This window comes from Clinocottus analis, unplaced genomic scaffold (genome assembly GCF_023055335.1).
Source record: "Clinocottus analis isolate CAN_PGR_092001 unplaced genomic scaffold, fCliAna1.0.p SCAF_14, whole genome shotgun sequence".
NCBI lineage: Eukaryota > Metazoa > Chordata > Actinopteri > Perciformes > Cottidae > Clinocottus > Clinocottus analis.
This window is the reverse complement of record NW_027175865.1, coordinates 1810203-1822216: the sequence shown is the minus strand read 5'-3', so window position 1 is coordinate 1822216 and position 12014 is coordinate 1810203. Positions and strand designations below refer to the sequence as shown.

The following is a 12014-nucleotide window of genomic DNA, read 5'->3' as shown; positions in this document are numbered from 1 at the left end:
CTCCAAAACCCAGGGAGCCGGGCGAGTGACTCATCTTTGTGCTTCCTGCCAATCAACTTTCATCTCCCTCCTCCTTTCCCCGTCCCCGAGAATGCAGCTTTCCCTTTTTTTTTAGCAGCTTTCCACGCAGACAAAGAGGCTCCGGCTGTTGATTGCAACCCGTTAATGACAACGCCGGCAGCGTCGGGGATGCGACCGTGATGTGACAAAACAAGGAAAAAGAAGAATCAAAACATGTTAAAGTTGTCTCTAAATTCTCCTGAAGTCGTGAAATCTTAGACGGCAGAGAATGTCAAGAGCAAACATCAGACAGGAATGTGCATATTTGTGCACTGATAAACAATTTTATTCGTACTGTGTAGTTTCTGCCTCTGGGGGGGGGTTCGCAATCTGTACAACACTCGACCCCGAGACGACGGGTCAGGGATAGCAGGGTGAATATAAACCGAGTCGACCGAATGAACTCGCGTTGGAAACCCTGACGAGGGGCATCGGTCGCGTTAAAGCCGACACCCGGCGCGCTAAACAAAAGCGTCAATCACTGCTCAAGGAGTTGCGTGCACAAGTCAATTAAAGTGCTTTTAAATCGTGCGATGCCTCTAAACGCATGTCAGATAAACTGCTTTTCCACGGTAGCTTTTGATTAGACGAACACACTGAAAGCTCAAACTGCTGCTGAACATCTGCTATCACTGAATAGAAGTGCCTTCTCCTCATTTTTTAAATCAAAAACATGAATATTTGTGCTTTCTGCCAGGGCGCTGTGGTCCCGAGCCACCGCCCCGTCCTCATCGGCCCACAGTGTTGTTGGTGCTCCGGCCTCGAGAACAACCACAGCGGCGGCGCTCGCGTCAAATGTAAAACAGCTTTTTTTTTGGGAGGGAGGCTTTTCTACACGTGCGATGTCTGGGTGTGCGTTAGTCAGCCTTTCCTCGTTGGCAGAGCCGCCCCCGCGGTCTTAATTCCTCAGTCTGTTGCGTTAAAGCTGGATGCTTCAAGCCTCCAGACTGAGCGGCTCGCTCCCCGTGTTAAAAACATTAAAAAGGCGGAGGCACGACGGCGTCACCGCAAAAAAAAAAAAAGAGGAGATGGCAGCCCCCGAAAAAATGAGCGAGGCCACGCTCGATAGCCGCAGCGAGAAAATTAAAAGAGTGTGCGTACGGGTGCGCGTTAATGCGAGACAGACGTCGCCTCGTTTCGGTCCCTCGCGGCGGCGCGTGGGGGGTCTTGGAGGCCCCGCTAATAAAAAAAAAGTGTACGTGACTTTCAATAAAACAAGAGACCCGACTCATTCGTCACCGCCTCTGGGTTTCAAACCACCGACGTTGAGACGGCAGATCTCCTCCTCGACTAATCAGCCAGGGCGGCGGCGGCGCTTTAAACTTCATTAAGCCGACGCGTGAAGCGATCCTCGGTCACATCCCTTTAAGTTTACGTGAAGCATTTAGATCTCAAAGCTTCTTTTTTGAAGAAGAAGAATTCAGCTTTAAGTTGAGGTCGTAATGACGAACTTCAGAAGCGCGGGGGATGAAAAAAGAAAGAAGAAAAGGCAACTTTATGACCGAGTGGTGGCGCTTATCAAAGGGAGCTGTTTCTTATCACTCGTGTCATTTATGGTCCACCTTTGAAGCTGCGACAAGACCGACTCAACCCCTGCTGTTTTCCTCGCAGTGGCTCTGGCAGCTTTTTGAGATTATTCTCACCCCAACGTTCATCATCAGCGCCCCGTTTTGCTTTCGTGTTTGTTGACTTTGACCGATGCAGTTGGTCCAGGTTCACACAAACCCAAAACACACAACCTTCTGCAACTGGTCAACAAAGTTATGTGACTGAAGCACCACCACCACCACCACCACCACCCGGTCCTACATCTTCTCCTCGTCGACCTGTCCTCGCTTTGATCTGCCCGGAAGAGATATATTACGTGCTGCTGCCTTTCAGCTGGACAATGTGTGTGTGTGTGTTTGAGCTGCAGATGTGTACGTGTGTGTGTGTGAGAAGAAGAAGGCAAGAGAGGATGCAAGTGTGTGTGTCTGTGTGTATGCTGCCGTTATGCACGGTGTGGTTTGGGGTGTGGGAAAACAAAAAAAAAACATTTTCGGGCTATTTAGCCTTGAGCTAACTCGGTGTAGTTTAGGTATGAAACGCCCTGGAGCACGGAGTCGCTTCAAATATAAAACACACAGCATATAATCACCGAGTCCCAGGACAAGTTGAGACATAGACGACGGAAGAAAAGATCACACAGGGTTCCCAAAAAGAAGAGGCGACTGGAGCAAAACAACAGATAACAGCGAGCTGTGCTGAACCATCTCTCGCTCTCTGTTTCCAGTCTGAAGGTCCCAGACGAGACAAATTCCTTCTTCGGCTCGTTTTCACTTTTTCTAGTCAAAACACAACATCATATTGTTTTCATTCGAGGCATTTAAACTGCAAAAAAAATGTCATAATTAAGAAATAAACCTGCAGCTCCAAACTGAATGGATTCGATCAGCCCGAGTCTTTTAAATAAAACAATTAGCCGACGTGTTTTATTTACCTGACGGACAAACTGTGTATAAATTAAAAATGTAGACCAATCAAAAGAGAAGAAAAGTGGGATTTGGACATTTATTGTAATGTAATAACCAAAAAATAATGTGTATATGCTCTCCTCAAAGCCAGCAGGAACAGCTGTTTCGCTTGCTGATCGTTGTTAAACGCGCTTCATTCAAATTTGCACAACACAATAAAACTTATTCTTCCTACAGAGGCTTGGCATTATTAGTTTTAATGATGTCATACCATCTGATTAGAGCCAGTATTCCAAAATTAGGTCATAATCCCCTCTTTTTTAAGAAAAAAAAAGGCTTTTGCCAGGATACAAATGTCTGAACGCAGCATTACGTCTCCGCCGTTAGCGTTAGCTCTGCAGGAGTAGCCGCTAACGCTAGCTAGCTCACACTGATTTGTTGTTGACCGTGTTGCAGTATCGGGGGTCCGATCCCGATCCCCTTATTGCATATCGTCTATTCTGCACCGGCCACCGTGCAGCTTGTCAAACTAGACTCATGTCGCCACAGAAGAGGAAAAAAAAAGAAAAAGTGTAAAGGCTAATTTTACATCACATGACACAGGCTGGTTGTGAGAAAATGACTCCACAGCTCACAAAATATATTAATATTAATTCATGTGAACTGTATAAATCAGCTATTAATGTACTTGTGTGTAAAGTGTGAATGAGCTCTGGGCACCTTTTTGTAAAATCTAGTAACAATTTTAAATTTTTATACATCCACCACACGTGGGATTCGGCGATGCGTCATCGTCATATGCCGACGCCAACTTACAGGCACCATGAAGCAGCAGCTGTTTGTCGTGGGCACAAAGCCCTGGAGCTGCCAAGTGAGGGAAGCGTCCGGTTCCTATAAGAGAACGATGCCTCGAGCCCACCCAGATGTGTCTTAGCTTTGGATTTAATGACTTTGGAGTAACACGTACGGGTCTTTCCTCGCAGCCTGCAGCGACACCGACTCTCTTTTCACCTGGTGCCGTCTTGTAAAACTCTTTTAAGAAACTCTTTTAAGCACGTCGTGGTCCAATAAAGCGCGGGTACCTCTGCAGGAATCAGCTGCCAGCTGAATGAAGTGAAGCATTTTGACTCGCAGAGAAGCTTAATATTGAACGAACACCAGGTTTAAGTGGCAAGGTGTTCAATAGAGAGGTCTTTCGGGGGGGAAACCGAAAAGTACAGAGATTCCTATTTATCGGAATATGAATTCAAATTGGCATTTCTGAAAGCTGGACGTCGCACGGTTTCAAATCGAGCACTGTGGGCTTAAAAAAAAAAAATGCAGGTGCAACGCCAGCAAGTGTACCGGGCAGAGAGAGTCTGGGTTGGATCAACTTCGTCCAAAACAACCACAAAAACACCCAAAATGTTTTCCTCCCTGCAACCTGTTGGCAGCGCGTTTCTTCTCCCCTCAGCGGCTCTTGAGGTGGTCCCTTTTTTTTTGACATCTTTTTACAACTTGCCGCGGGCGAGTTTTATAAATCAACAGATTTGTTTCGGACCGAAGTCTTTTCCACTGGTGTCGTAATGAATCGCTGATGACTGCCGCGAGGATTTCAGTGCGAGTCGACGCTCCCATTTCATTGTAAAAACACATTGTGACCTAGATGTTGCCACCTACTGGAGCTCGCTTAATTGCCAGAACATAACCTGGCAGACTTCAGCTTACTCTGAGCTAAAACAGACTCCCCCCCCCCCAAAAAAAAGCTGGCAGTGACGGGCGTAATGTGGGCAGCATTATGCAGAGCAGGACCACACCTAGTCTGTCCACTTATCCCTTCTGCAGTGTGTGAGCGGCGGCCCCACCTCGAACCGTACACGACCGTTAAAACAACGCCAGACAGACGCGCTCTCTCCACGAGCGACAGCCGAAAACATACGGCGAAGCCCAGTCGAAACCGCCACGGAGAAAGCTGAGCGACATACCTCCACACCTTCTGTCTCTCAGCATCGGTTCGGTTTAAAAACCTTTTTTTTAAAAAAAGGTCTGAAACTATGGCGTACAGAGCTTTATTCTGCATGAATCGATGAAACGGTGAATCAAAGAAAAAAGGGATTTTTAAGTTGCTGAAGTATCATGTCAGGTGCCGTCCTTATCTGCTCGCTGGAGCGAGTCCTCGGCTCCACTCGACCGGCTCTGTCCTTTTTCATCCGCCCAGATTCTCTCAGTCGTAAATTCTTCCAGATACCAAAGCGAGCAGGACGGCAGAACGAGACATTTAAGACGGCGAAGGAGCCCTCTTTGCACTCTTTACACGTCAAGATGAATAAAAAACACTTCTTAAGCGCTTTTATATCAACAAATGGGTGGAAAAAAAACAAAACTATAGGCCGAGAGCCGCAAATGGCAGATTTTGGAGAATCTAAATAGAGTTAATAAATAACGGGATGCTTTGTTTTGTTGTTGTTCAGCCTTTCTGGTGATGCACATAAAGATACTGAACTTAGTCTCTGCGGTAATTAATCGGTCGACCACTGAGGAGATTGATTAAAAGCACATGTTATTTTCACATTCTTTTAAAACGGAGTTATTAGACTCATGCAAACAAAAATATGATATTTATTGGGAGAAACCAAGCAAGTCTATGTGACATCAGACATTCAGCCCCACAACATGGTGGAATGATCCATGTGCACTTTGACCCGCCAGTCGGATCGGACTCCTCGGATCGAACCGTCAAACAGTCTACGACTCCGGGTCGCCCGCTGTAGTTTCATCATTTTCTGCCAGTAATACAATAAAATAGGATTCGGCCCGACTAGAGTATCAACAGCATAAATGTCAGGTTTTCATTTCAGCCTCTCGAACCAAAGAGCAAGAGCTTCTCCTCTAAACTCAAACACTTCATATGTGCAGAGAGAAACTCGTCGTAGGAGGAAGAGTAGGCCCAATGCACTGAGATAAAATACAGCCCCGAGATGTACAACTCTATTGCAATGAGTAGAGGGGGGTGTGCAACCAATAATTTGTTCTCCAGTGGAAAAAAAAAAGTATGCCGATTACCATCTGCAGACTCCCCATAGCTGAATTGTTCAAGTTTAAGCCGTCTGTGTTTTGTTCCAAGTTATTCTGGCAACATGTAGAGCCACAATTATGTATTTGTTTATGAAAAAGGGGACAAAGTAGAGTCATTAATTGTCCCCGAGTTCACCAACAGCGGAGCAATATTTCATCGGTGACAGCGGATGAGGCAATGTTGGTTGTCATGAAAAGAAAAAAGCGCGACATCACAAATTGATGATCCCTAATGGTTCCACACTCCGAGATGGATTATGCTTTTCAATATCTTGGCCGCTACGCAAATGCCACCGTAGCGCCCTTCGGCAAGGCACTTCAAACCGTCTCCTCCGAGTGTTCCTGCTGGGACACGCGTTAAAATAAAGCCTCCTGTTTGATGATGACGAACACCGCTTGTGAACGGGTTGCTCAGATATTCAGCAACGCCTTTTTTTAATGGGTTTTATTTCAGCTTAATATGCAAAAGATATCCACCAGAAAGAGACGCTAAAAAAACAACTTGGCGTAATAAAAACACCTCACATTTTGCATCTGTGTAAAGGTTTTATACACGTCAGATCACCCACAATACACAAACTGATGAATAACACAAGAATGAATCCAACAATTTGAAGGACAGGTAGCGATGCAACTACTCGGTTGATATAAATACACCATTTTTATGTCTGAATAAAAACGTACATAACTGCAGGCGTGGATGTCTATCGGCGCTGACCTCCCAGACGGGTCTTCCTGTGTGTGAGGCCCCAGTGTTTGTTTGGCCAGCATGTCCCAGCTCGCGCACGCTGTTGTCTATGCGCTGAGCTTCGTATGGGTCACCGGAGCCACCGTACACACTTCCAGGAAAAAAAGGGGACCGGCGTGACGTGGAAAGGTGATCGTTGGCGACGCTGACCTGCGCCGCCGCTCGACAGCACAACAGAGAAACGCTGACGTCGCTACGCGGCCGTACATTTTTTTCCAGGGTCCGCTCGCCCTCCAGGGCTCGACGGTGATTTAGGAATGCGTTCGAGCCGAGCGTCTGCTTTGACCTGATCACTCGCAGTAACAACATAATGGGAGGGAAAAACCAGGGAAAGTGGTGCATCCTGTGATGAACGCTGGTATTTAGGGGCTGTGGTGTTTTCCTCCTTTATGGAATCTGTCGTGATTTATTATCCATTGAAGAGACCTGAAAGCCAGCGTATGTACGGCCTGACCGCACTGGTACTGCAAACAAAGTGAGACCCAAGATCTGGCTGTCGTTATTCCCAACTTAAAATACAGAAATATGCACTTGCTTTTGGAAAAATAAAGAAAAAGGGCTTTGCCACAAATACAAAATAAAATATAGAACACCATGAAATCTGTTCGACTATGTTAACACAACACAAGGTAACGCCTAATAATCAAAATCATTCTTCTTTTATGTCGAGTGGCAAACAGTAAATGCTGCACAACTTGCAGCACACAACACTGCAGCGTCTAACTTAAGGCGCCTTGTCGTCCTTCACACTGTATTTGGTGCCTCAAACTTTTAAATAACATGAAAAGAGCGCTCTGTGATTTACCTATTATGAGACATGAAACCAACTTATCGTCGTAATGAAGTTAGCACCAGCAAAATACCTCCACTAATTACATCCATGCTCTACTTTAAAACGGGTAGTTATGTCAAAGCAAGCTCCTAATACTCCTTTCAGGAAATTACCTCCACTAATTGTATTTAATTTAGCGAGTGACCTTGACCTAAGTCTTCTTCAGAGGGGCGGATTTAGTGATTTGGGGCCCCGGGTCATATTTTAATTGTAGAGTCAAATCTGAATCTTTTATGTCAGATAGACAAAGTAGTACAATGGTTTGCTCTGAAGTAGAAGTACACAGTAAGTAGTATGAAGTTCATCTTTGTGTAAATGCTTTCTGAGTCATTGTGGATGTGCAATGAGTTTGAATTGTACCAATTAAATATGTTTCTATGTTAAGTTTATGGCTGTTTGGAGCCTTATGGTGAAGTCGGGCCCTGTGGGCTTCAGACGGCGAGTAGCTGGGACTTCAGTGAGTGATGCAACTGTGTCATGTCAGGACCAGAGGAAGCTCAGTGGTGAGCGTTAAGTTGTTGGTATGAGCGGTTCCTCCAGAAATCGGCAACGCCATCCTGCTCGTCTTCAACAGGCCCTGCACTCGTCTTCACTTGAAAATCAGGGAGAAGACCGAGCGTCCTGAAACACAGGCTGCACAACCACATGAACACACTGAAGTCACCAGCGGTTGTGCCGTCTGCACAATCTGGGTATAATGGTGAGACGGTAACGCAACAGAGTCCTTCCCGAAGGAAACTAACAGCGTCAGTCTTTTACCAAAACGCGCCTGTGGTTCATTAGCTTTTGGTGTAGCCGGTGTTGTTAGAGCTATTTGAATCTGCGTTTGAAAAAATAAAAAGACGTCTCGTTGTTCTTCCTGTAATTACAATGGGCTGACTCAACTTGCCCGCAACCAAATGGTCTTCCTCAAGAGGGCAATTTGGTCTCGCTGGTAAAGTCAAACTCTCGCTTTGTTGTGACCACATCACTGTCAGGTAGAGCTGCACATTGACAAGACATATGGGGCGTGCATGTGTGCACACACACACACACACACACACACACACACACAAATATACTCAGTCATAAACAGCAGCCCAGCACATACCATACTTAACACCAGCTAATTGCTCATGTATGGCTCCTTTCACTCCACCCACACACACTCCCACCTCCCCCCCCCCCAACACACACACACACACACACACTGCAACAAAGCGTGCTGGCTTGCCGGCCGTCTACAGCTGTGACGTCTAACATGTGGCGCAGTGTTGATATAAGGAGTAACACAAGTGGAAAATTGGAGCTGGTGGGGCCAGACTGCTGACTTCCTGATAGGAAGAGTGGAGGGTTGACCCATATATACATAAAATAGTCAACAGGCTGCTACACCAAGAGAGACAGACAAAGGGTCTGTGTGGCGACATGCATAATGTAATGTGGATGCCGATCACCGTTACCCAACGGGATCCTTTGGTATTAACGCCGGGCCTTCTTATAAAAACACATAAAAGGTAAATTACACACACCACAGTGATGTCATTTCAAACGTTACGCAGCTGAATTTAGTGTTTTAGTCTGCAGAAATTAAAGGAAGTTGGTATGAATCACAAAACAACTCAAATGGGAACTATTAAAAAAGCTCACAAGCCAGACCGGTCTTCATTTAACAGACACAACCAACAACATTTTAAACTGTTATAAAATTGTTTTAAACCCTTTATAAATAACCAAAAAGGGAGCTGCACTCTGCTGGAAGGCACGTGGTTAAAACAAAGCCGCCTACCTTTAAAACTAAGAGGAAGTGCAGCATAACCTTGCCACTCTGATCCTCTGGATAATGGGAGTCATTAGGCGGGAATACAATGTTCAGACGATTGATAAAGGCCGTGGGATGCTAGTCTCACTGCTGCGCAAAAAAAAAACATTTTTGCATATTTGGAGCATCCTAAAATGTTATTTGTAAAGATTGCGGCCTGGACCGCAGAAAAGAAAATATTCAAAACCTAAACAAACTAGTATTGGGGGCACATCGTGGATGCATACTTGCTCAATGCCCGCAGAGTGTTTTCTGCATGGTGAACTCTAGAGTTCAAGATTCAGAGAAAAAGTACTTCCATGGGTCATGGCGTTCAGTTTTACTGTCACATTTTTCGGGGGATTCGCCACCCATGAGGCACCCACAACAAAATACACCAGCAAACAGCCAACATTGACTTATTTCACCACTTTATGATCATTTAAAATGATCGTGAGAGATAAACTACTGAAAGCATCTACCTGGACGCAATTCTTCTGCATCCATTAAGCGGGTGAAACGGGATTACTTGCAAAGTGCCTCAGAGGAAAGCAAAGAAAACACAGGATTTTTGTAAACAAAGGGACGCACTATGTTTCCTAATTGAATTTTTTTATTAAACTCACAGCAAGGACCCCGGCAGCGTGTTATCCAGGATCTCAGATAACCTCTGCTTCAACCTCAAAACCTATCAGCGCTTATCCAATCAAACAGTCACTTTCTACCTGGCTCACTGCACAGTGGGGCTGTGATGGAGCGATGAATGGAAGTCAGATTTCCAGCATGCAACTTAAAAAACTCCAATGTGAAACACAAATCATGGAGAGTGTGTACTTTGTACTGTCACTTCCTGAAAAGAAATAGCAAACTCCATCCACGGAAAAGTAGTGCATCTCTTCTCAAAAGCAACCATCAAGTCTTTTAGGTGGCTGTTTTTTTTCCTGCAATATGACATTTTGTTGGTTTTAAATGTGTTATAGTTATCTGTCTTTTGATCCATTTCTTTCCTTTCCTGCTGTAGATTAAAAAACAAAAGTATTGTACGTGTACTATATCAACGTTATGTCACTCACGAGCTGCTGCTGCTCCATGTGGTGTTGGTTAAAAGCTCAAATAAAAAGTTGTTCCACTGAATTGAAGTCGTCTGACCGGGGACATGAAACGCATCATGAATGCAACACTATCAGCCGGGGGTCCGTGCCCTTTGACCCCGGCTCTGACCCCGATCCTCGGGCCGCCACGCTAACCCCAACGCTCCCCACTGTAAATAGCTCCGCGGAGGAGCTTCAAGTTAAACATCGTTGACATAAGTTTGTAAAAAAAATGGCATTCATGGTTGCGTCGAATCAGCTCTATCTGAACATAAACGTGTCTGTAAAGCTGGACTTTTTTTACTCTTTCTTGAACAATAACCAGAGGCTCGGACGGATCCACCCGAGCGCCATAATTCTGTCACACTTTCTTTTCTCTTTTTTTTTCTCCCAGCAGCGAGCGCAGAGTTCTGGTCGGCGTGCTAACCAGCTAGCCGCCGAAGCTAGGCGCTGTTGTTTCCACTGGAAGAACAACGGCGGGGTCCGTAAAAAAAAGTTGAAGTCAGTAAAGCGCGAAGCGTCAACTCACCGGGGTCCGCCGGGGTCTTCATCTTCCGCAGGCGACTTCGGCGCGCTGCTTCGGCCACTTTTTTCCCCGTCGACTCGGAACTTTAGACTCTCGTTAGCTTCGTGTTTAGCCGAGTGAGCTAGCGGGTGTTAGCAGTGACACCCCACTCCTTCCTCCGGTGTTGTTCTCACAAGTGGCTCGTGAGGGAAAGAACCTGCCCCCCCTCCCACCCCGACGGTGCGCTCGTTTTGTTTTGTTTTTTGTTGGGAGTTAAAAGAGAAAAAAAAGCGGCTAACTTCACATGCGCGCCCGCGTTTTATCTCGACACATCAGCGTTTGTTGAAAAAGTTTTGTGCCGGAATATTTGTGCACGCAGCGTCTGATGCCAAAAGTTGCCCCGAGCCTCTGAAGGGAGGGAGGGTTGTTGGAGGGGTGGCGGGGGCGGGGGCTGGGGGGTTCAGTTGCCCGGGTCTGAATGGCGCAGGTCGAAGTTTGGAGGAGTCGTGCTGGAGCAGCGGAATGCGACGAGTCTAAACGTTCATCCCGTGTGTTGAAACGACGTCGCATGGTCGATTCCCGCTCCACATCATCATCCTTCGCCGACAGTCAACACGGCGGCGCTTCTGAGCGGAACAAAAAAATAAGCAGAGCCAACTCTGTTCTTTCTCTGCCCCCTTCTCTTTTCTCCGGCAGACTTTTTCTTTTTCCACTGCACACTCACTTCGTGTTCTCTCAGCCCCCCCCCCTCCCTCCCCTTCTTCTGTCGGGTGTCGTGTTTCGCTCTCCTCCTGCCACACGGGGCCGCCCACGCTGACCCACGGAGGGAGGGAAGGGGTGAGGAACCGAACGCCCACTTGTTGCCAAAGATCGTTTATGCCATGTGAATGTGAAAAACAAGGAGAAGATAAAAGGCGCAAACATTCTTATCGAAGTCGTTTTCATTATCAATTTTGTGCAATGTGCAGTGCAAAATTACAGAATATCGAAAGTGGGTTTCTCTTCTGTCCAACAAATAGTGAAATTGTGCAAATAATAATAATGATAATAATAATAATAATAATAATAATAATAATAATAATAAATAATAAAGTGCAAAAAACAGTTTAAACATTCTTTTAAAAAAGGACAATGTATAACATATAGACAACAAAAATATATATTAGGAACTATTTTTTTAAAAAGGACAACATATAACATATAGACAACAATATAAATTAGGAACTATTAAGACTATGAAGGACTAGACTATAAATAAATGATAAATAAATGACTGTAATAAATGACTGTAACTCCCTATCAGCATTTCAACGTGTGAGTCTGAAGAGGACAGAGTTAGACGGTGGGGAGAGAGTTCAGCTTCCTGACAGCCTGCTGGATGAAGCTGTTGGACAGCCTGGTGGTGCGAGCTTGGAGGCTCCGGTATCTCCTACCAGAGGGCAAGAGGCGGAAGAGACCGTGTGAGGGGTGGCAGGGGTCGCTCACAATCAA

General features: G+C 45.8%; 1 protein-coding gene across 1 annotated transcript in view; it reads right to left on the bottom strand.

Moving 5' to 3' along the window:
• erf (Ets2 repressor factor) overlaps window positions 1–11298 on the bottom strand; it is a 33216-nt gene extending 21918 nt beyond the window's left edge. Inside the window, exon 1 of the mRNA XM_068575744.1 lies at window positions 10548–11298. Within this exon, the coding sequence (XP_068431845.1) occupies window positions 10548–10569 (22 nt within the window). The 5' untranslated portion in view covers window positions 10570–11298. The remainder of the gene's footprint in view (window positions 1–10547) is intronic.
• Window positions 11299–12014: the final 716 nt, after the last annotated feature.